Below are 22,824 nucleotides of genomic sequence, written 5' to 3'. Positions count from 1 at the left end.
AAAGATTCCCAAAGTTAAATGAGAAAATCAGCTTAAGCAATGACAATAAATCTGAACCGTCAGGGCCTCCTCACTGAAAGTCAGAATTTCTTCAATCTTTACAGACACGTTTGTAAAAGCATCGGTAATTCTAGCGCTTGGGAGGTGGAGGCAGGACGATCAGGAGTTCAAGGTCAGCTTTGGTGACCTTGTGAGTTTGAGGTTAGCCTCGGCTACATGAGACCCTGGCTCAAATCAAACAACCACTCCAAATCACTCCAAATCAACCCTCCAAAACCCTGACAAAGCAAAACAAGATAAGACAAAATAGCTGGGCAATCCTAGCACTTGGGAGGCAGAGGCAGGTAGATAGCTATGAATTAGAGGCCAGCCTGGTCTACATATCCAGTTGCAGCCAACCAAAGTTACATCATGAGACTTTCTCTCAAAACATTGTAAGATAAAACAGATCTGACAATGTCCATGTCTGAAAAAATTGAACTGAGAGTTAGGGTTAAGGAGTGTGAAACCCAAAACAAAGGAATTCTCCCTGAAGTGACTGTCACCAGATCTTTAGACAAGACACAAATCTTACTTTATTTTGGTGTTTGTTTTGTGTTTGCAGACAGAGTTGTTATATATTCAAGGTTGGCTTTGAATTCACTTTGTAGCCCAGGCTGGCCTTGAACATGTGGTAATCCTCCTGCCTCAGTCTCTCAAGTTCTGGGATTACAGGTGTGTACCAGGCTTAAATCTTTGTCAGTTTTCAGGTTGTGAGAACTGGGTATTGTTTGTTACCATATCATAACATCATACATTCTTTCTAAAACACATGTTAGTATCAAATATTCATTACCATTAACATTAAAATACAAGTCAAAATATAAAAAAAAATCTCAAAATTAGAGTTTATTTTTCCAACATCATTATGAGTCTTCAGTAGACCAAAATTAATGGAAAAAAGATTGAGACGTATAATCCAAAAGGCAAAATTCATCAGATATTTGCAGAATTCCCCTAAATATGCATTAATTTTATTTTCAAAGTATCCCGTTACACAATGGATGAAAACAGAAATGGGTAGTTAAACGAGGTGTGAGTACTGAGACCGCATGCCATGAACAACAACACAAGAAGCCACAGTGAAACCAGCCCTGACCAGCTGAGGTAGGGGAGTGAGGCTGCCACAGGCCCACATTCTTGATGTGGATACAGCCTCACTCAGAAATAAACGCTCAACCAAGCACACAGATAAAAATACAGAGCCGGTGCTAAGTGTTATGGCCCATGTTGATTGACAGCTTGACAACCTAGGAGATAAGCATAGCCATAAGGATCATCTAGATTAGCGAGGCCTCTGCGTGTGCCTGTGAGGGATCAACTGAATTGCGTTGGTTGGGGCGGGAACGCTGAACAAAGAGGAAGCTTCTCCACTCTTCCGCTTCCTGTCTGAGGGTCAGTGTGACCCACTGCTTCAGGGGTCTGTACCACAATTTCCCTGCCATGACAGACTGTACTCACAAACCATGAGCCAGAACAAACTCTTCCTTAAATGACTTTTGTTAGTTATGCATTGCAGCCTCTGTTTCTGATGTCTGGACCTAATGCCTCAGTGAGAACTTCCACTCCCTGGGAGGAGGAGGGGCAGGGGGAGGAGTAAGAGGAAGAGGAAGAGAGACATGAGTTAGCTTGCTGTCTGTCTCACCATATGGTATCCTCTGTCATGTCACAATGAAGAAAGAAGGCCCCAGATAGATACTATTGCTATGTTCGTGGACTTTCCAGATTGGAACAATGAGCTAAATAAATCTCTACTCTTTATAGAGTATAACTCTGCTTTATAAAGCAAAACACTGCTCAGGTGTTCCGTTACAGTGGTATGCACCCTGACCAATTCTCCCTTCTAATATACTTTTCTCAAACTCGAGTGTGGGCTACTCTATTGCCTTGACTGGGAGCTCTTCTCAAGGCTCTGATTGTGTCTAGACATTGTGCCTCTGCTGATCTTCACCCCCCACTCCCAGCCTGTGACCTCTCCAGCACAGACAGCTCCTTTTCCCACCACCTGCTCTGAAGGGTGTGCGAAGCAAGTGCTGGGAACCACTCATTTGGCTGGGGACCTAGAAATATCTATCTCTAGCATTTCATCACACCCACGCCTCTGTACTACCGAATTCCACTTTTCAGAATTCCACTCTCAAGTGGGTTTGATTGCCTGGGTCTCTGCTCCGGATATTTTGGGAGCCCAAGGTCAGGTTTCTGGGCCCAATCCTGCTTCTGCCTTTGGTAGCTGTACACCCTGGACCAGGCAGGTTTGGGAATGACATCTTCATTGTGCACCCTGACTCCCTTCATATTTGAGGGCTTCAACAAAGGGTTTCCAAAATTTGTTGAAACTCTGGTCTAGGTTTCTTTGCACTGGTGTGTGTGTGTGTGTGTGTGTGTGTGTGTGTGTGTGTGTGTGTGAGTGTGTATGCACCAGAGGCCACAGGATGTTAGGTGTTCCACTCTGTCATGAAGTTCAGTGAGGATCTTTCACTGAAACTGAAGCTAGACTGGTAGTCAGCAAACCCCAGTGATCCTCCTGCCTCAGTTCTTGGCAGGGACAGAGTTACAAGTCTGAGTGAGGTCATGAGTGGCTTTTTAGTTGGGTGCTGGACATTGTGCAGCAAGTGCTCTTTCTGGTGGTGGGTGCCCTGCCTTTTTCCCGGACCTGCAGATAGATTTTGAAGGTCTATTCTTTGACTGTTCTGAAAGCATGTATGAACACCATACCTCACTTGCCTTATATGTTCACACCCTGAGAGCTTCTACAGAGGGTGTCCTCTGGGACAACCAGGAGGCCTGAGACCTTCTAGAACCTAGAACTTTCTGCTTCTCTGCTGCACTTTGGATCACCCCACCCAACTGGCCCTGCACAGGGGTGTCTAACACTGTCAAGGGTCAGAGGACCAGGACTCCAGCCAGCCCCATCACTGGGGCCATGTCTCCAGATACTGGCAGTTACTGTCTTCTTCCATGTGGGTGAGAAGCAACGTGAGATGGAATGCTGGGAACCAGGGAGGAGGATAGGAAGCTTCAAGCTCTTGGGCTATATCACTAAGGAATACCTGAGCCTTCCAAGCGTTTCCAGTTACTTACTGAATGTTTGTCAACCATTCTTGGTTTCTAGCACAATTCCCAGGGATGGCACTTCTCTGTTGCTACTAAGGAGGCAGACCCAGGGCTTTAAGTTTACATTAGTTACCTACTTCCTTGTTCTGACAAAATACCAGAGGAGAGAAGAAGTTTGATTTGGACTTACAGATTACACACACTGCCCCTCACGGGCTTTAGGGAACGGTCAGGAAGTAGAGATGAATGTTGGTTCCTAGCTCACTTTCTCCCTTAGTATGTGCATGCATGTGTCTGTGTGTGTTCATGTGCCAGAGTGGTGTTGGTTCCCCTGGAGCTGGAGTCACAGGAAAGCCCCCTGATATTGGTGTTGAGAATCAGACTCTAGTCCTCTGCAAGAATAATACACATTCTTAACCAAGGAGCCATCAGACCAGCTCAGACCAGTTTTATTCTATCTAGAGCCCCAGCCTGTGTGTGGGTTATCCCACCTCACGTAACCAATCTAGAAACTCCTTTACAGACATGCCCAGCGGCTGATTTCCTAAGCAGTTCTATAACAGATCCCACTAAGTTGACAACATTAACCATCACAGGACAACAGTTGTCTAGTAACATCTAGGACCCATGCCAACAGGTTGAGGGTCTGGCCTCATTGATGAGGGTTGATATTGCCAACTGTGGGCGTTGCCTATTGTTTGGGGATAACACATGGAAGGAAGGCAACATAGGAGGACAGTGTTTGTAGCAATGACTCATGAGTACTTATCTGTCCTCAGTTACTGGCTGCCTCCAGGATGATCATTGAAAAGGCCCCTTTGTCTCTAGCGGTAATTCCCTGGATCACAGAATTCCTGGCCCCTTCTGTCTGGGTTGGAGAAGAAGCATCTGAACCATCACCACCAAAGCCAAAGTCTGACCTCCTGCCTATCTCTTGCCACCGGCAAGGCTCTGGCCTCTGCCTCCTCTGTTAAGGGGTGCCTGTAGTGAGATATCTACCTTACCCCCACCTGCTGCACTGACCACACCCATTGGGGCAAGGGGACAGGTGTGGGTGTGACATGGGGGGACTAGGTCTGGAGTCTGGAACCCCAGCTCTCTCGCTTACTTCCTGGTTGGAGACAGAGAGCATCCTTGGGACAGGAACCTGTGGCGGTCATCTGTTTCTAGTGTAAGTGATTTCTCCCCGAATAAACATCCATCAGCATATTGTTTCCCAGATTCTTATTTACCAGGCTTTAGGTGCCCACCTACACAGCAAGCTGAGGCACTTGTGCAGTCTGGATACTACAACCCTTACCCTGCCTGACACTGGTACTGGGTCTCTAGCCATAGACTTGGGAGCGAGACAGATGAAGGAAGGCAGCCACACCCATGACTGGTCAGTTGACCCCCCCCCCAGGAGGGGATTGGGAATGTCCCCTAGGGTCCTGGAAATTGAGAAGATAGGAAGGGCTCCAGCTGTCTTCAGCTGGGTTGCATCTTATTGTGTTGGCCATCCAGATCTGTGAGAACCTGCTGCTGGGGGGCCACCTAGGAGTCAACAAGGTCATGGACCTGGGTGGCCATAGAAAGACCAGGTGTTACCAGGTATTTCAGCCCTTCCCCCCCAGTGGCAATTGTCTCCTGGAACTCTTAGGAACTCTTAGGAACTCATGCTGATTCCATGACACAGGACCACACACATTCCCAATCCACCTGGTAAAGTGATGTCACCAAGGTTTTTATTTTTTTTATTCTTTCCCCCAGGTCTTGTTCCGTAGGCCTGGCTGGCCAGGGACTTATTCTGTACACCAGGCTGGACTCAGTCTTGTGACAATTCTCTTGCTTCTCCAGTGCTGGGCATACAGGAGTGTGCCACTACACTCGGTTTTGGTGAGGTGGGGGGCTCTTTATGGCTCTGCTTTCCTCTAAGGGGTCAGACATCAGGGAAGCTGGCACAGTTGTGTCTTTGAATGGAGGATGTGGTGAGATTACCACTGAATTATTTAAAAGTTTCCTTCTGATTTCAGGAAAAGAGATTCTAATCTAAATTATATTCATGAATTCCAAATCATTATTCATAATTTCACACTCAAAGCTTTGGAGCTGTGATTGTTAACAGGCTTCCCTACAAAACACACCTCACAGTGTGCATGTAAAATCTGGCCATTCCTGCTCATTCTGAGAGGTGTGTGGCCTAAGGTTCCATCTGGCCACTGCAGTCCTTACGGGGCGGGGGGCTGCCCACCCAAGACTTGGAAGCAAGTCTATAAAAGAGGCTTATAGATGGCAATTTGAAAATCCCACAGGGCACACAGAAACTTCACCGCTGAGACAGAGGGCAAATTTAGAACATTTTTTTCTCACAGCAGGGAGCAGGAGGGATGGAACTGGGGACCAACTTCAGTTTAACTTCTGACATCAGTTTCCCAGGTGCTGGGCAGACCTGGCAGTTAGTTATCCTGCTATGGTCCACATGGCCAGCCCAGTCCCTAGAGACTGCCTTCAGTGGATCGAAAAATAGATAGGGGCAGGAATCTGCATTTACCAGGTTCCCCAAGGGATTTCCACAGTTGGGGATCTGACTGACAGATTTATTTGGAGGCAAATGACTTGTCTTCACATTCTCTCTCTCTTTCTCTCTGCTCAGCCTAATTTTTGAAATAAAAAGCAATGAATAAATAAAGACAGTTTTCAAGATGTTCATGGAATGGCTTTTTTTTTTTTTTTTTTTTTTTATATTTTTTTTCAACTAGTTAGGACAAAAACATTACAATGGTTGGCTTCTTTCATTTAGTTACATAAATAAAATTTTTATAAATATCTCTTTATAAACAATATAAATAGCTTTACAACATAAATACATTTATGCATGACGTGAATTTACAAACAGCAATGTTTTACAGCTGGTTTTGTCAGTCACTTTAAAAACTGTCCCTTGTCATCAAGTCGGTGTAGGAGTGTGTGTTTCATGTATATAATATATATATAATATATAACTTTTTATTTTTCATTTTCAAAAAAAAACCCCAAACAATAAAATCATACCCTCCCCTCCCCAAATAATAATAAAACAGCTGGTGTTGTGTATTGCCAGTACCAGGAGGAAAAAATAAAGAGAAATGTAAAAGCCACATTGCGTTGGAGGTGTTTCCAGATGCTGGAGGCGGATGACCAGGGATGACCTCAGTGTTCGGAGCAGTTCCCAATCCTGAAACACAAAGTGGACACAGGACACTCAGTTCTGACCTCTCAACTGAGAAAGTCCAGCCCACAGGGGCATTCTAGAACCTTTCCCCATTTCTTACAGTAGCACAAAGCATAGCGCTTGTACCTTTGATCTACACGTCCTTGATTGGCACTGGCTGGCCCAGCACAGGTAGAACCATAATGTCTGCCAGCCCGCCCCCACCTCCTACTGCCCCAAGCTCTAACTACAGGCTTTGCACTCAGCAGTGGGTGAGGAATAGTGGGGCCATTTCCCAGCTCATTTTTGCTATAAGACAAAACTCCAGGCAGTTTCTTTCATCTGGCCATGTAGGTGCAGAGAAAAGAATATATCAGTGTGTGTGTGTGTGTGTGTGTGTGTGTGTGTGTGTGTGTGTGTGTGTATCCTGTTCTGGGCTCAAATCCTTGCTTGGATTTGACTTCCTGGATGGCCCTGAGTAGCTTTGAGCTCACCCATAAAATGGATAATAGCCACCTCTCAGAGCTGGCGCTGGGATTCAACAAAAGGCCACACATTAAGCACCGGCAGTGTCTGGGTCACAGCTTCCAAGCAGCAAAGAGCACCTCCTTTCCTAGCTAGCTTTGTCTCAGAAACTGGTTACTTCAAGGTCTGCTTCTGCAGCAGGCAAACTAGTGTCTAACAATAGCCCAGGCAAATGGACAACCATGTTGGATTGGTGGGTTTGAAGGACAGTAAGGTGTTAAGTACTGTACCCAGTCCCTATTACTGGCTGTGCAAGTGCTCTGTGTTCTGAAAAAAAAAAAAAAAAAAAAAAAAAAAAGGCAGACATGCAGGACCATCTTAAATGGCAGCATTCACAAAGGGACCTTGCTGTAATGGTCTGGGCAATTCTCCCTAACTCATTTGTCTGTTTCAAGTGTGATGCTCTTGGGGCCCAGAGGCAAAGTGTCTGTTGAGGCCTTGGCCACACCTGAGTCTCTGTCAATAGTATAATCAAAACCTATAACCATCAGCGACAGTCATTATGATGGTGCTTGGAGCCAAAGTCAACCTCTGAGTTGGAGATGTGGTCACAGGCTTGGCAGTTTTTATCAGAATGAAGAACAAGCCCTGAGCTCTTCCTTAAGGACAGGTGTTCTCACTGATCTGCTCCACCAGGAGAATGCAAGCTTTGGAAGGGTGATCTCGCTGCCCTCTCACTGGGCATGGGATAGAGAAGGCTAAGGCTGTTCATTTATGCCAAGATAGCTTGTAGGATGCTGCCGACCTCCCCTGGTCAAAGGGGGTGCAGACACCTTAATTGTCTTGACTTTTTCCCTCTTTAGCATTTCTCACCACCCTGTGCCCACAGATGCCCAAAACTAAAACCCAAGGCATCTTCAGAGAAGCTCATCCCAGGCACTCATCCATTGAGAGGTTCACTAACTCCAAAGTCTATTCTTGGCACTTGAACCAAAAACTGAAAACCTAAGTCCTCAGACTTCATCTCTTAGGTATTCATATAGAAGAGAGCAAACAGCATCACAATGGCAGCTTCAAGGCTTGCCCACAGGTACCAGAGTCAGTTCTCTCCTTCAACGAAGGACAGTAGAGATCCCGACAGCCTGCAGAACGGGGGCAAAGTGTGAGACCTGCTCCAGACTGGGCGTAGAGAGAAGAGTGCCCGCTGAGGTCTAGAGCCAGGGCGCTTGGTGAACTGGGGCATGTATTTCTCTGCTCATTATTTCACTATTCCTTTCTGGGTATGATGTGGGTTCTCGAGGGTCTGTTAAGTTATTCACAAATTAGTATGGGACACAAAACGAGTTCATAAAGTGCTGCTCTTCTGTGAAGGTCTCTCATGCTGTGAAAAAGGGCTCTTGCTACACACTGGGGAGATGTCCCTGTTTCCTGTAGGGAAAATCTGGCCACTGGCCCCTGGGTTGGGGAGAGCAGCCTCCTCACCCCTGAGGTGAGACAGACAAGATACGGCAGCTGGTAAGAGCCAAAGCTAGGAAGCAGTAGTCAACGGTTATCTAAGTGAGGCTCTGTCTTTCACATCAGCAGGGATGGAGATGAGGAGATTCGTAGTTAAGTCACAGAGTAGCCTCAGATGGGGATGTTGGTAAGATGAAAGTTTCCATGCTGAGTGGAGGGATGGGGGACATGGTTGGTAAAGAACTCATTTAGGATATACTGAGTTTGAAGTTAGAGCAAGAAATAAGACTTAGCTTGTTTCTTTGCTTCTCTTGAAACAGGGTCACAAGCCCCAAGGTTCATCTCGGGAGCCCCAGGGCTGCAGCATCAGGACCCTGGATAGACCAGTTTGCCCACAGTTGGGTTTAGAGCAGGGGTAAGATTCAGAATGCCCCAGGCAGAGGAGCAGGCACAGCTGCATGCCTGCTTCACTTCAGGGCTCAGAAAGGTGTCTTGGCGCTTGATGTCCTGGCTGCCTGCAGAGCTGACAGAGCGCCTTTCCCTGGTCTTCTCCCAGGATCTCTCTAACAATTTCCCAGTTGGCTGAGTTGTGGCTAACATTGCTAGCTGGTCTGAAGTCCAGTGTGGGGACTGGGCCTACATAAGCCTGTTTCTGCTTTTCTAGAGGAAGCCAGATGGCCCTTTAAGCTGAACCCGATCCCTGACCTTGCCCATGTACTCTGACCACTTCATTTTCTTAATCTGTAAAACGGGATAAGTGACGTAACAGGCAATTGTTTAGCTTACACTTGATCCCATGCCCGGATTGGTTGGGGGAAGGTCACAGAACACAAGGGTCAAGGAGACCAAACAACCTGCTCTAGGTGGTAATAGGTTCTCCCTGGTGCAGAGAGAGGCGATCTGTGAACGTCCCATGGTATTACTCACCGCCGCCAGGGGTCGCTGCACTAACATCCCAGACCGCTCATGGAGCCGATCCGGTCCAGCTTGAGGCCAAAGCAGCCTTTGGACAAGCCCTTCTTGTTGCCGCCTTTGTATTTGCGCGCGTTAGGGTGCTCGTGCAGAAGGCGGGCCCAAGCAGCCCGGGACTTGGTGTCTACGCGCAGGTCCCGGAGCAGTCGCGATCGGTCTCCCTTGAGATTGGCGCCCCCGCCGCCTGGAGTCTTGTCACCCTTTTTCTGATTGCCGCCGGCTGCCTGGGGCTCAGCCAGCTCCTCCCCAGGAGGGGTTCGCGGGACCTGTCCGAGAAAAGAGTGGGCGGGTGAAAGAGTGCACGGATGAGGCGCAGGTGACTTTTGCTAGCCTCAGAGTGGCGTGACCCTCTCCAGCCGTGAGCTCATCCCCACAGTTGTGGGACAGCCCAATCCGGCATCCACCTGCCACGCAGTCCTTGCTCCTGCTCCTTTGGGGGGTGGGGGGCTTGCCCTTCCTATGCCGCTTGTCCTGTTGGGCACATTGGGGCACGGGAGACGTGCATGGCATTCTCCCGAAGCCGAGGAATAAATCAGAGAAGTCCTAGCTTTGAGGGCACAAGTCCGAGGGATCTGCCTTTCTGGGCTCTCTGCTCCCTCCTGCGCGCCGCATCCTCCCACGCCCCTCACAAGCCCAGCGTCCCCGCAAGAGCACCCACCTTCGGTGGCGTCCCGGGCTTGGCTTCGGAGGGCCGGAGTGAGAGTAGCGTGAGCAGCAGGGCACAGGCGATCAGCTGGGAGAGGTGCATGGTGCCGATGGGGCCGAGGGGTACAGACGGTCTGCAGCCGGGACGGCCGGTGAGCAGTCGGACAGGCGGATGCGGAGCAGGCTGGCTAGGCGAGCGCAGGTCCCACTGCTGCAGGGCGCCGGCTGGGTGCGCTCTGAGTCCGTGGCTCGGCTGGTGCCTTTATAATCCAACCTGCCGCTGATGTCATCTTCCCGCCCACCGGGCCGCCAGGGCCAATGGCACAGCGCACGCGGCCGAATCGACGGCCGGGAGGGGGCGCGGGGGCTCCCCCTTCTGCCCCCACCCACATCCCACCTCCAAAGGATCCCGAGGCTCGGCGGGCTGCGCTCAGAGCCACAAAGCGGCGCGCACAAGGGAACTCCTTTTGTAGAATGCGCTCGCTCTGGGCTTCTAGGCGTCCAGTGCACTGTGTACCGACCGACTGGGTCCTCACTGCGCGCACTGGTATGCATGTTCCTGGTATGCATGTGTACTACTCTTGCAGGTGCAAAGGCTTAGAAGAAATGTCGCTTATGCAAAATTACACAGGTAGAAAGTTGGTGCAGCCCGAAATCCAAGTAGACCGCCCTGTTTCCTAACTCTTCGCTAAAGCCTGGCTCGTGCTAGTGTGGTTTGAAGCGCTGACCTCCTCCCCACAAGGCTCTTACACTGGGAAGGCAGAGGATGGAGTCTAGCGATTCCCAGTGGGAGAGCTTGCCGGCTGTAGCTGAAAAGGGGAAGTGTTAGCCTACAGTATCAACCAGTACTCACAAGAGCGAAGATGTCATCAATCTACGTGTATGAGCCAGGAGGGTGTGGAGGGGTGTTTAAGGGGGGCATTGGGAGGCTAGGAGGCAGATGTCCTTCCTTCAATGGTGTACTGACTCAGCCTGCAGGCGGGGATGTCCACTTTAGTGTCCTGAACACCATAGGAAACTATAGGCAGTACTGGGGTTTTGCCCGGCTCCAAGCCTTGACAGGTCATTATGGCCTTTGAGTTTCAGACTGCAGAGAATTGTTTTCTTGCTATGGAGACCAGGCCATTTATCCCTGCTGCATACAATTTCTCTCCTTGGCCTGGAATCTTGGTCCCTCAGACGATGGGGGGGCTCTGTAACTTAGCAGCCGCTAGAGAATTTGTAGTCTCAGGATTCAAGTGATGTTCAGGAGTCTGTGTCCCTTCTGAGGGACAGGACTCAAGCTTGAGAGAGGAAAAGGAACATTCACAGGGTGCCTATGGTCTCCAGAAGGAAAAGAACCCTGGGGAGGGATTTGGAGGGCAGGAGCCAGAGTTAGTATTTTATAGAAGGACAGGGGTAGAGGCAGTGAGACCTGCTGGGTCACCATAGGTCTGAAGGACAAATGTTCTGGAAGGTACAGAGGAAGCAAGGGCATGGTGTTTGTCTCATTCTTCCTTGTCCATTCCCATCATGACACTCCAAAGTCCCCAAATCATGACCACAAGCTCCTTCCAGCCTTTCGTTTAGGAAAAAGATTCATGGTAAAACCTGATTTGGGTTAGCATATCTGTCACCTGGAGAAAGATCTAGACATCAACGCCAAGTCCTTTCAGCCCTGGAAGATTGGCTGCCCACGTCCATGCTCCTCCCACACATGGCCTTCCCATGTTAATACTTATGAAACGACAGCCTTATTGCATTTGAAAAGGGAAGGGAGCAAGGAAGTCTAGGGTGAGGTCTTCAGCTGGCCTGTGGAACTTCTCTTGACTAAGTGGTGGGAGGTGACATCCACACTTGGAGATTGCAGTTACGACTTATAAGGTCCCTTATTAAGGGTAGGTTGGGGACATTCAGTCCTGACAGCTACCTCTTTTCTAATGTCTACAGAGGTGGTTTCTTTGTTTGTTTTTCCCTGTCTTGCATGTCCTGGGCATATCTGGTGATGGCTTGATAACTAGGTTTTCTCTAGGAGTTTTGAGACTAATAGTAAAACGGATACCCTCAGTCTCATGTGGGACTACATCCTGCACTCCACTCTCCATCTCTTCAATAGAAAATGTTTAAGTGTGTGTGTTCGTGTGTGTGTGTGTGTGTGTGTGTGTGTACTCTGGTGTGCATGTGGAGGTCAGAGGACAGTTTGCAGGAGTCACTTCTCTTCTTCCACCCTGAGGAAGCCTGGGGATGGAACTCAGGCTTCCTGGAGGAAAGCGCATTTGCACAGTAAGCCATTTCACTGACCTGCAAGTGACTCCAGATGGCTTGCAGCTCTTGGTCCCTGAGCTGTGGTCAGTTAGGGCAGAGCCTGGATGAGTTAACCTTGGGCTAGGATTCCCTGTTGCCTAAATTGCTATCACTGTATTCCACTTTGCTAGGGCAGGAACTGCGTGGACAGGAAGTGCAGAGCTAAACTGCAGGGACTTTAGGGCAGGGCGGTGAGAACATAAGTGCTTAGAGACCAAAGGTTCCCTGCCCTCATGGCTTCTCCTGGGCCTAGATTTGGGGTCTTGGCTCCCTTTCTATCTTTCCTTCCTTTGGCTCCAGGGGCCAGGTGTAGGTGAGGAGCAGTGTGCCAGCCCACTGAGTAGCTGGAATGAACTGATCAGGTACAGTCTTGGCTGCTCAGTGTTAAAAATTTCCCCAGGGGATGGAGAGATGACTCAGCAGTTAGGGCCATGTATTGCTCTTGCAGAGGACCTGAGGTTGGTCCCTAGCACATGGCTGAGGGGGGGAACCTCACAACCACTTCTAACTCTAACTCCAGGGGATCCATTGCCTTCTTCTGACCTCTGCGGGCAACTGTACTCATGTGCACATACCCCCACACAGACACAGACTCATACACAAATTAACAATTTAAAAAAGCTCCCAATAAACAAAAGTCCTCAATTCCTCTTGACTCGAAGGAGGTAGAAAAGACCTTTGGGACTCAAGGAGGGTTAGCAGTTTTGTAGGGCATCTGATCATTTGTTATTCACAACTGTCTCAAATGCCTTCATGGCTGCCCTTTAGCCTGCTCATTAGTCACTGAGTTCCATCTCAGCAAAGAAGATGACACAAAATAGACACTGGCTTTATCAGCTGGGAAACACGATGCTAGAGATGCCAGAGGGCTTCTCTCAATCTCAGCCAGCAGGTCAGGATTCCCAGAGAAGAAGTCAGAACTGAGCATCCCACACAGGGAAAAGATGGAGATAGATTGGGTTTATTGGAAGACTAGGGCTTAGGACTATCATCTAAGAAACAAACAAACAAACAACAAAACCCAATCAAATGAGAAGCTTTTGAATAGACAGCCCTGTGCCGCTGAGATGGACAGGAGGCTAACGGTGGTGAGTGAAGGGTAGAAGGCTTTAGGTAGGGTACTCAGTGGAAACAGGCCCAGAAGAGAGGCAGTTCTGGGGTCCAAAGCAGCGTCTGTGCAAGATGTGACAGAGGGTTTTCTCCACAAAGTCGCCGTGTACTTGGGGTGGGAGAGGAAGTGAGCCTGGGGGAGCCAGGGGGCTAAGGCAGATAGAGAGTGGCCACTGTGGGGCGGGGCAGATAGACCAGGGAGTAGTAAGTCAGATAAACACTGAACGATGCTAACCCTCAAACTCAGGGATGAGGGTGGTGTGGCCAAGACCCTTCTCTCTCTCCTGGCTCTTTGAAGGGCAGGGACCTAAGGATAAAGACCCCAATCCCCCCTCTTCCTTTCCAAGAAGGGGAAGGGAAAATGTGCCCATTACAGAGGACTTTCCTGGGATAGCTGCTGTCCAGTCCAGAAAGGGTGGAAAGCTGAAGAGGTCTTATTGTAGAGGTGGAAGCTGCTGGGAAGCTGTGTGAGGGCCACTGCGATAGGACCGCCCTGTCATGAACAGGAGGAGGCAGGGTCCACTGGCAGCTATGCCCCCCCTGCCCCTGGGGTAACGGGTGGATTCTCAGGCCCTCAGAGGAGGGAGGATCACTGAGAAGCCCATCTGTTTTCTCTGCAATTATTTCATCCCGGGGCCCCTTTCCAGCTGCATAACTTCTCAGAGAGGACACTAAACAGGCTGTGAGCTGTTGTTGGGGAGGCCAGGCAGGGAAATTGCAGCAGGATCCTGGCCAAATCTCATCATTGTGCAGGGCCTTCAGTTTCACCACCTGTAATTGGGAAAAGGCCGTCCTTGCCTCCTGGACGGGGGCAGAGTGAATCTGGCTGAGCGGCAGGAAGCAGCTGAGGCAGATGGGGGATCTGAATGTCACCGCTCACACGTACGCACTCTTCCAGGCGGCAGGGCCCAACATGATGAATGGGACTGTTTGATAGTGTGCAGCCGTGGGGGACACGGAGGCTTGGCTAGGTCTCCTTGGACCTGGCACCTCCCCCAAGAGGCCCTCACCTACGGGTCTGGCCTTTAGGAGACGAGTGGGAGGCCAAGAAAATGTCATCAAGCATCCTTTGTAGGCCAGTAATTCCAGGAAAGATTTGAGTCTTTTTTGACCCTAGGACACCCCCCACCTGACAAGGCAGCTGCCCTCCTTCCCCTTTCCCAGGGGCCCTGCCAGCACCTGCTCCAGATGGCCTCCAACCCCACTGTCCTACGCAGGCCCATGACGTCAGACTTTATCCCTCTCCACCCATCTTTTTTTTTTTTTTTTTCCTTGTAAAAAGAAAAGATAGGTCCTTACAGATAGGCTCAGTTCTTCTAGGGGAATAAGCGCTCCTCATCTGGCTGCCAACAGGCAGGTGAGGGAGGCAGGGCTGAGGCCTAGCCCCTGAGAGAGTGATCAGAGAGTGAGATGGGCCTTCCCAGCAGAACCAGGCTCAGCACCCCAACATCCCTGGGAAGGCTGCACCAGATGTGTGGGTCTGCCGCCAGGCCGTTGCCCTGGGGACGAGGTCTTGCCTTGGCTAGGCTGTGATTAAATGCTGGTTCTGTACAGCTTTCCAAGCAGTGAGCCATGCTCTTCAGCTGCTGTGAGGGCCCCTTCTGAGTTTGGACCCACAGGAAGGTTCATGTTATCTGATCTTAGAGACAATATTTCAGACTTGCTGGAGGCCATAATCTTCAAGGGAAGTTACTTCGGGAGGACAGAAGGGACTCCCAAGTGTCTATGGAAGGTCCTTAAATTGGCCTCTTCACAGATAAGATCATGAGATGGATTATCCAGGACATAGGGCCATAGTTAGCTTGAGGGAACCATTTCTCCAGGTTTTCGAATCCGGAAAGTTCTCTGTAGACATTTCCCCCATGTGATTGTGCACTGCCCCCAGTGAGTGGTCAGTTTCTAGAACTAGAACTGTCCAGAGACACATGACTACGCTCAGTGCTCAAGACCTTTGGAAGAAACATACTTGCAATCCCGGCTTCATGGGGATTGGAAACTACCACCATGGTGACTGTGTGAATTGTTTTGGGGCCCAATGAGCAACATTATATAACAACCTGTCCCTGCCTTATGTCCCAGTGTGGGCTTGGCAAGGAGAAGCGACCTTCCCCTGAGTCAGTAGCCTCCTTTACCATGCAGAAACAATTCTAAGAGAAAGCCAAGGCTCGGGGGGCTTGGAACTTCCTGTAAAGCTGCTGACTGGGGTCTTTATTCCCCTGTCCTGTGGATTGGCTCTCGATCTTGGCTGCCTGGGATCTTGGCCTGCTGGAGTATCTGGAGTAGCTGGAGTGCCAAGAGGCAGTTTTCTCAGGTGTCCTCGAAGACTAGGCTTGGGTGTGTAACCTGGAATAGGACGGTCTCACCCATAGTCTCCAATTAGCTGTTGTGTTGTTAGAGGAGCCAGCCCATAGAGAATGCCTGTCACTCTGCTAGAACAGTTCCTGGGGGCAAAGGGGACATGTCAGGAGCATCTGCTCTCTTGTGTTAAGATCGTCATCAATGCAAATATTCTCATAAATATTGTGACTAAAGGCTACATAGTGGTTCTCCTTGGGCCCACTCTGTGGGTTGCATTGTGGACTCACTGTGGGTGGGCCGTTTCCAAGCGCTCCTGTCTGTCTCTCCTGACTGTTTCAACACATCTCTTTTCTGTTTCACCCCCAAGGTAAGTTTCTGTTGCTTACTCATAGCCCCAAACAGTTCCCAGAGGGCCATACTTTCAGCCCTACTTTTCATCTTTGGGATAGTGCATCTGCCAGAGTTCTTGTTCTTACACAGGCCCTCACGTAAAGGTGGAAACATCTGGAGAACACCTGTTCTTCACACGGCGATGAGTATCTGGGCAAAGGTGATGATGCGCAGAGAAGCAGAAGTAGGGGGACCGTGTGGCCTTTTCCCAGAACCCACAGAGTGAGTCATGTGGGCAGCCTTCAGGGGCAGGGTCTGGGCTGCCATGCCAGTTTTTAAAAGAGTATGTTTTGAATTATGGTCAAGGGATGACTTAAAGAATAGTGCTGTCTCCAGAATGAGATGCTTCCTGAATTGGTTCCTGGAGAGTTGGGTGAAATGAATGTGACATATACTCACAGGCGTGATTCAACGAAGCAAGTATTTGTAACTTCAGAGCTCTCTTACATTTTGGATTGATTCTTTCCCTGAGCTCAGAGAAACATCAAGACAAGTGAGGCACTCCAAGAAATCCCAGAAGCTGGGTGGTGGCTGAGGTGTCAGGGACAGTGGCAGATGCTCTGAGCATACAGTAGAGCTGGCCCTGCCCCTTGCAGTAGTCTGGAGGAAATGTGGACTCTGAGGGGCCAGTGGAAAATCTGGGGTGGCAGATGGGGCTACTCGTGGAGAATCTTCAAGGTTAGCCACTTGGAGGGTGAGCAGCCATTGGTTTTGGCTTCTGACCATGTCTGCGACAGGCAGGCTGGACAGGAACGCTCTTCTGAGTCCCTACGCTGTGCTCCGCTGGAAACCACATCTGTTGGTTTCCATATGGCTCTCCCCTGCTGGAGAAATACATTTGGTACTCAATGGAGTGGGATGTAGCTTTCTGAGCATGTCATTGTCATATAGTCCTAGTTACCACCGAGCCCTCCTTCTCTTACTCTGTCATCTTTTCGGGGGACCGTTACAACTATTTCAATAAGCACAGGTCCCCAAAGTGGCTATAAGTCTGTGGGTGCTTAGGAGATGCACAGTGACTGGAGAGTAGCACTATGCTGTGCCTTGGGAGGGAAGAGGCAGCCTCTGCCCTTGCAGTGGGAAAGTCTGGCAAAGCCACCAGCTGGTCCATTTTGCAGAAGAGGCTGAGAAGGTCCTAACAAATTTCCTCATCTGCCCTCAGTTGTTCTTGGGGCCTCATTACTGTCTAGGCCTAGCTGGCAAGCTGGCTGATGTCCAGTCAATCATGGGACAGGGAACAAGGCCCATGGTCCTTCTAGAACATCTGCTTGGAGGACAGCTGTCTCCACCTTGTGCAGAGCAGCTCCAGTGGGAATGTGGTGTGTGGCCTGGCAGATTACCGGACACAGCTCCTCTCCTCTGTCACTAGTGGCTGTTTTATGGGGAGAGGACCTCAGGATTCTGGGGCCCTTGTCACATTTCTCTGGGACTTGCTTTCCATTCTTTCCTATTTGACTTCTGGGAGGTCTGGGAAGGACAGGACCAGGCTCTTTGGGAATGCTGTGGCCATAGAGGGTGTTAAGATCTGGCCTCTGGTATTAGGAAGGCAGCCTTCCACTGTGGGTTAATGGGTGTCAGGCCAGAGTCTTGGATATGGGAGAAGGGCCAGGGTAAGGCTCTGAGACTACAAGGCCATAGGTGCCACTTCAGGAATGCTGGCCTTGCCTTGGACTCCCAGTCAGGCAAGTTGTGGGGTTCCTGGGCCTCAAGGTCAATGAAAGACCCAACTTAGACCCACTTGGAGAGACCATTCTCAACACTGGCCATCCAAGGTCACAGCCTCTATTTCTACCTTGACAGGGTTCAGAGGAGTAGAGTCTCAGCGTTCATCTCCATCCTCAATGCCTCCTTGGGCTGACACTACTCTGGAGGAGAACCTTGCCACAGAATTTGGGATTAAGACCAAAGTTACTGAAAGAAGACAGTGTCTCAGACAGGGCAGGGCCTTATGTCTGGGAGGAGTCTGCCTGGGCCCAGTGGCTGAGCAGTTTCCGGAAGAAGCAAGGTGGGGTCAGAGAACCTGCTCAAACCCCTAAGATGGAGAATCATCTCACAAGTTCTCTGGTATAAAACTCTAAAGGTGGGCGCCAGCAGCCCTATATCTTGTAGGCCCAGGACAGGACCGAGAGGCTGGGAAAAAAGCAGGCAACTGACTCTCAGAGGACTTGCCCAGAAGTAAGCTCACGGGCACAAGCCCAGAGCTGGGTAGTGACAGGGAAAGAATGACAAGCGTTCGCCGGGGACCTAGAGGCCTGGCCCTTTCACATGACCTCATGCGATAAGACATACTCAGGCTTTGCATGCCAGGAGCCTGACACAGCTGCTTCTCCTGGCCCTGTGGCCCCCATCCACACTCACACTAGCACGCTTGGAAATTTGAGGTTGAGCCCAAGGAATCCAGCTCTGAGACAATGTGGCCAATGATGAACATTCTTGATCCTTTTCTTGAAAACTTGGTTTTATTTGTTTTTATCAGTACACATATAGGGCTGTGTGCATGCCAGGGCATGCCAGGGCACATGTGTGTATATCAGAGGACAACTTTCAGGAGTTGATCTGCTGAGAATCCATCCCCATTTGTCAGGCGTTTGAGGCAAGTGTTTTTACTCACTGATCCTTCTTGCTGACTCCAAAGTCAGTCCCTTTTGGGAGGGATAGAGAATATTTTATCAAAATCATATATAGTGCAAGATAGAGTGAAAGTTAACAGCAAAATATGCAAGTCCTCTACCAGTTCATTCAAGGACTTTCTGGTTGAGAGAGTGGCTGGCAGGAGACTCAGGTTTGGAAGTTACTAACAGTGCAGGGCCAATGGGGCTGGCCAGGTATCTATTTAGTGGCCGTGGCCTCTTTCCAACTCCCTAATGCATTTTATTTGTATTCAGTAGAGATAGGGTTTAGGATTTAGGGTTCAGGACTTTGGTTAGGGCTGGAGTTAAGAGTTGTCTTCTGTGGTTTCAAAAGACTTTTAAAAATATGTTGAAAATCAGATTATATTGTACTTGGCTCAGATTTTAAATCTTTTTTTAACTAATTAATTTTTTATTTAGAAAAATTTTCACATAATTTATTTTTATCATAGTCTTTACTCTCCCCCAAGTCCTCCCAGATCTTTCCTACCTCCATACACACCCAACTTCATATTCTCTCTCTCTCAAAAAAAATCCTTAATAATTATATCCACGCTTACCGTGACACTTTCTTCCGTTCTATTTTACAAAGGTCAAGTGTAGATTATACCCTTACACTTACTGTGGTTCTCCTTTGTTACTAGCTTATATGGTCACTTCATTCACATCTTTGTCCCAGGGGGCATCTCTCCTTGGAGGACAGAGGTCTGGTCTGGTCTGCTCCTCTGGAAGGGCAAGTTCACTCCAGAGACTCCAAGTGTGGGCCACAAAGCGGCCTCAGTTCTGGTGTGTTTGACATTTTCATTTAAACCGTACAGAGGAGAACTGAGCTCAGAAATGTGACATCTTGGGTAGGGTCTGCTGTGAGGTTCATCCTTCGTTCTCACAGTCTCCACAGAATGCGTGCATGCAACTTCTATATTCTCCTGTTGCAGTTGTACAAACATAGCCGTGTGAATGTGTGTACACGGGTGTGTTTAGCTTCAGCTTGTCTGGTATGTTCTGTGGTAACTGGAAAGTAAAGCCTTATCTGCCGTTTGTTCCCCGCTATTACTCATTTCCCAGGTTAATGGAGTGGTAAATTTTTCTCATCATTTGAGTGTTACTTGATTCATGAAGTGTTTAACTTAAACAAATGAATGTGCCCACATATGCCATGCAGTTGTTTCTTTTTTGTTGTTGTTTTGTTTTAAATAAGGTCTCCTATAAACTCTGACTGTCCTCAGACTGGCTATGTAGACCAGGATGACCTTGAATTTTTGCTCTTCCTGCCTCTAGGCCTCCAGAGTGCTGGAACTACAGGTGTGTGCTACCACAGCTCCTTTTTACCATAAAGTTTTGACTATTGCTATTTACATCCAATAGACTTTCAGGAATTTCCCCTGATTTTGCCTTAAGAATTTTCCTGGAAGCTGTTTTTCCATATAAATGTTATCGCTTTATAAACTTTTATAGAATTAATTTTAATTTAATAAGCCATATTTTTATTTTCATTTAAACTCTTATAATGGCTAGTTAATTTTATTGCCTTGTGGTCAGAGAATATAACCTATAATATTTGTAGGATATGAACATTACTATCATTTTCTTTGTGCCTGACCATGAGTCCTTGAACTAGTGACTGAAAGAAACCCAATTCTAGCTGTCAGGGGTTTCATTGGTACTTAGGGCCTTCTGAGTAGTGGAAATCCATCTCTGAAGCTTATGAGGGAGGCTGGGAAAGACTGGGTTTTAAGGAGATGCCTGGGGTAGGCAGTGAATTTCCCCAGTCTTTTGGAAACAGAGATTTCCCAAATGGGAGACTGGGGAGGGGGTGTCTAGTTTTCTACAGTGACTGCAATGGACCCTGATGTTTGCCATACTTTGTATCAACTCCATGGTCCTAGGAACTTTTGAAAGAATGCTCTTTGTTCTTCTAGAGGAATTGAGAAGAGGGGCTGGGGCTGTATTCTGGAGGAAATAGTCTAGGGGGCCTGGTGTGGAGTGGCCCCTCTCCCCTCAACCTTGTGGGGTACCTAAGCCTTTCCATATGAAAGGCTTTCGATATGGCTTGACAGCCTCTTTTCCCTGGCCCCCTTCCAAGGCCTTGCCCTCCTCCAGCAGCATGGAGTGAGTGTCCCTTCTTTGCATCCCCACAACACATGGTGTGAGAACCCTTTCACCTTTCTAATCTAATAAAAGAGCTTCCCACAGGTTTTGTGGAGGTGGTGGTAACCTGTGTGTGTGTGTGTGTGTGTGTGTGTGTGTGTGTGTGTTCATTTTTCTCTCATTCTTCTTAAAAGAAAATGTCCCTTGATTTCCAGTGAGCACTCACATACTCCCCACTGGCCACTTGTCAATCTTGATTGATAACCAGTTAATGTCTGCCACCCATCTTCTACTGGAGTATTTGTTTTTCTAACTGGTTTGTAAGGTTTATTCGTCTACCAAAGAACATCGTTTCCATGGTCTCCCACGTGTCAAAACACCCTCGGTTTCTGCTTTGGCTTTTAAATATATGTGAGTGCCATATGGAAATTTCTATTTTTAATGTAGTCAAATCCATCATTTTTAAATGTTTTCTAGCTTTGGAGTCATTTTTAGAAAAAGCCTTCCTCTCACCCCTCAAAGCTAAATAAACACACCCTTACTTTTTCTAGCCCTTTTCTGGACTAATTTTGTGCATGCTGATGTGTAATATATGTCTTTACTTCAAATCCATCTGGCATTTATTAGGTGTGAGGTAGGAATCCAGCTTTAGTTTTCACCGTGGCAAAGTGGAAAGCAGGTGCTCTTAATCACCTACCATGGCACTTTTTAGAATTCCAAGTAAAATGTTGAACACCCAATTTTAGACAATATGGACTTCCCAGTAATCAAGGCTAAAGTCACATGTGCACTGCACTCTCAGACACATTAAATGCTCAGGATTCATTCATCCACTCATTTAACTGAAGGAAGTTAAATCCAGAGGCTGATTAAAAAAACAACCCAAACAGATTGATTTTTAGTCATCTTTTCCTCACAGGGTTAGTGGCCTTGGCCATTTACCGAGTCCTCTCATGTTCCTGGCAGTGAATATGTCAGGGAATGTGCTTAGCAGCCAGTGTCTGTGAGCTGGAGTCAAGAGGATGAGCATCTGGTCCATACAAAGGTGGGGTCCAGTCTCCACAATGCAAATCCAACAGAAGAAAGGATGGGATCCAACTGGTTCCCTCTATAGAAGACCAGTGAATTTTATGTGATCAATACCACAAGTTCTGTAATTTACAAACAAAAAGGGTTGTTTTGTGTCTTTGGTCCATATCTTGAAAGTTGAAGACTGAAAGGCTCGTTATGAGGTTCTCTTGTTGTGATGGTGAGAGGAGCAGGGAGGGGAGGGGGAGAGAGAGACAGAGAGACAGAGACACAGGGAGAGACAGAGGCAGAGGGAAGAGGGGGTAAGGGGAGAGGGAGAGATCTAGTCTTTATCCTTTTCAGAACTGCATCCCCCCTACACACGCAGGAGAATATACACACACATACATGTATGAACACGTGTGTGTGTGTGTGTGTGTGTGTGTGTGTGTGTGTGTGTGTATAAGTGCCACAACACTTATGTGGAGGTTAGAGGACAACATGTTGAATCTGGTCCCCTTCTTCTATTAGGTGGGCCAGGGGACTGACCTTTGGTCGTTTCCCTTGGCAGCAAGCACCATCACCCACTGAGCAACCTCTGATGGCTTTCTTCTAGCCCTTTGCTTGTTGTTTTTCCGTGTATAACTCTCTGACAGTGTTGGGGACTGAACCTACGTTCTTACACTTGCAAGAGCTCTATGGTGAAGCTAAGTCCCTAACCCTTACTTGCCGTTTGTCATTGTCAATAATCCAGATAAGGATGAAACCCCATGATTTACCAATCTCCTGTTAGGTCCCTACCTCTCAACATGGCTGCAACAGACATTACGTTTCTAGCACATGTTTTGGGGGAACACATTCAAACCCCAGCAGGACCCAACTATTCTCAGATTCAAACTTGAGTAGAGTCCAACTTAGCTCTGGAGCAATAAGGCAGAGGAAAGGCCACATGTTTCTATTTTTTTTTTTCTAAGTCAGGTCAAATGTGTCTCAGCCTTTAGCTGTCTTATCTTAGAGTGATTGGTTTTACCTTTTAGTCCAAAGAAGGGGGTTTGAATTCAAGACTGAGGCAACTCAAGACTTTATTAGGGGAATTCAGTGGCACGACTTATTCCCAAAGTAAGACAACTAAAAAGGGACGGCGACAGAAAGCTGAAAGTAAAATAAAGGAGTTTCTGGACATGACCTTTCGACTCTCACAGGACATGGTCAAGGAGG

At 48.3% G+C, this 22,824-nt stretch overlaps 1 protein-coding gene across 1 annotated transcript; it reads right to left on the bottom strand.

Moving 5' to 3' along the window:
* Positions 1 to 6,064: 6,064 nt before the first annotated feature.
* On the bottom strand, positions 6,065 to 10,068 carry LOC127226374 (C-type natriuretic peptide). The gene is made up of 3 exons (XM_051190352.1): positions 9,813 to 10,068; positions 9,110 to 9,420; positions 6,065 to 6,286 (listed from the first exon to the last, which is right to left on the bottom strand). Exons 1-2 carry the CDS (start codon positions 9,900 to 9,902, stop codon positions 9,130 to 9,132), a joined length of 381 nt encoding a protein of 126 aa, XP_051046309.1. The 5' UTR covers positions 9,903 to 10,068; the 3' UTR covers positions 6,065 to 6,286; positions 9,110 to 9,129.
* Positions 10,069 to 22,824: the final 12,756 nt, after the last annotated feature.

The sequence above is a fragment of the Phodopus roborovskii genome, unplaced genomic scaffold, assembly GCF_943737965.1.
Source record: "Phodopus roborovskii unplaced genomic scaffold, PHOROB, whole genome shotgun sequence".
Taxonomy (NCBI): Eukaryota; Metazoa; Chordata; class Mammalia; order Rodentia; family Cricetidae; genus Phodopus; species Phodopus roborovskii.
Note: the sequence above shows the minus strand (reverse complement) of the source record. Positions and strands in the feature narration are given on the sequence as shown.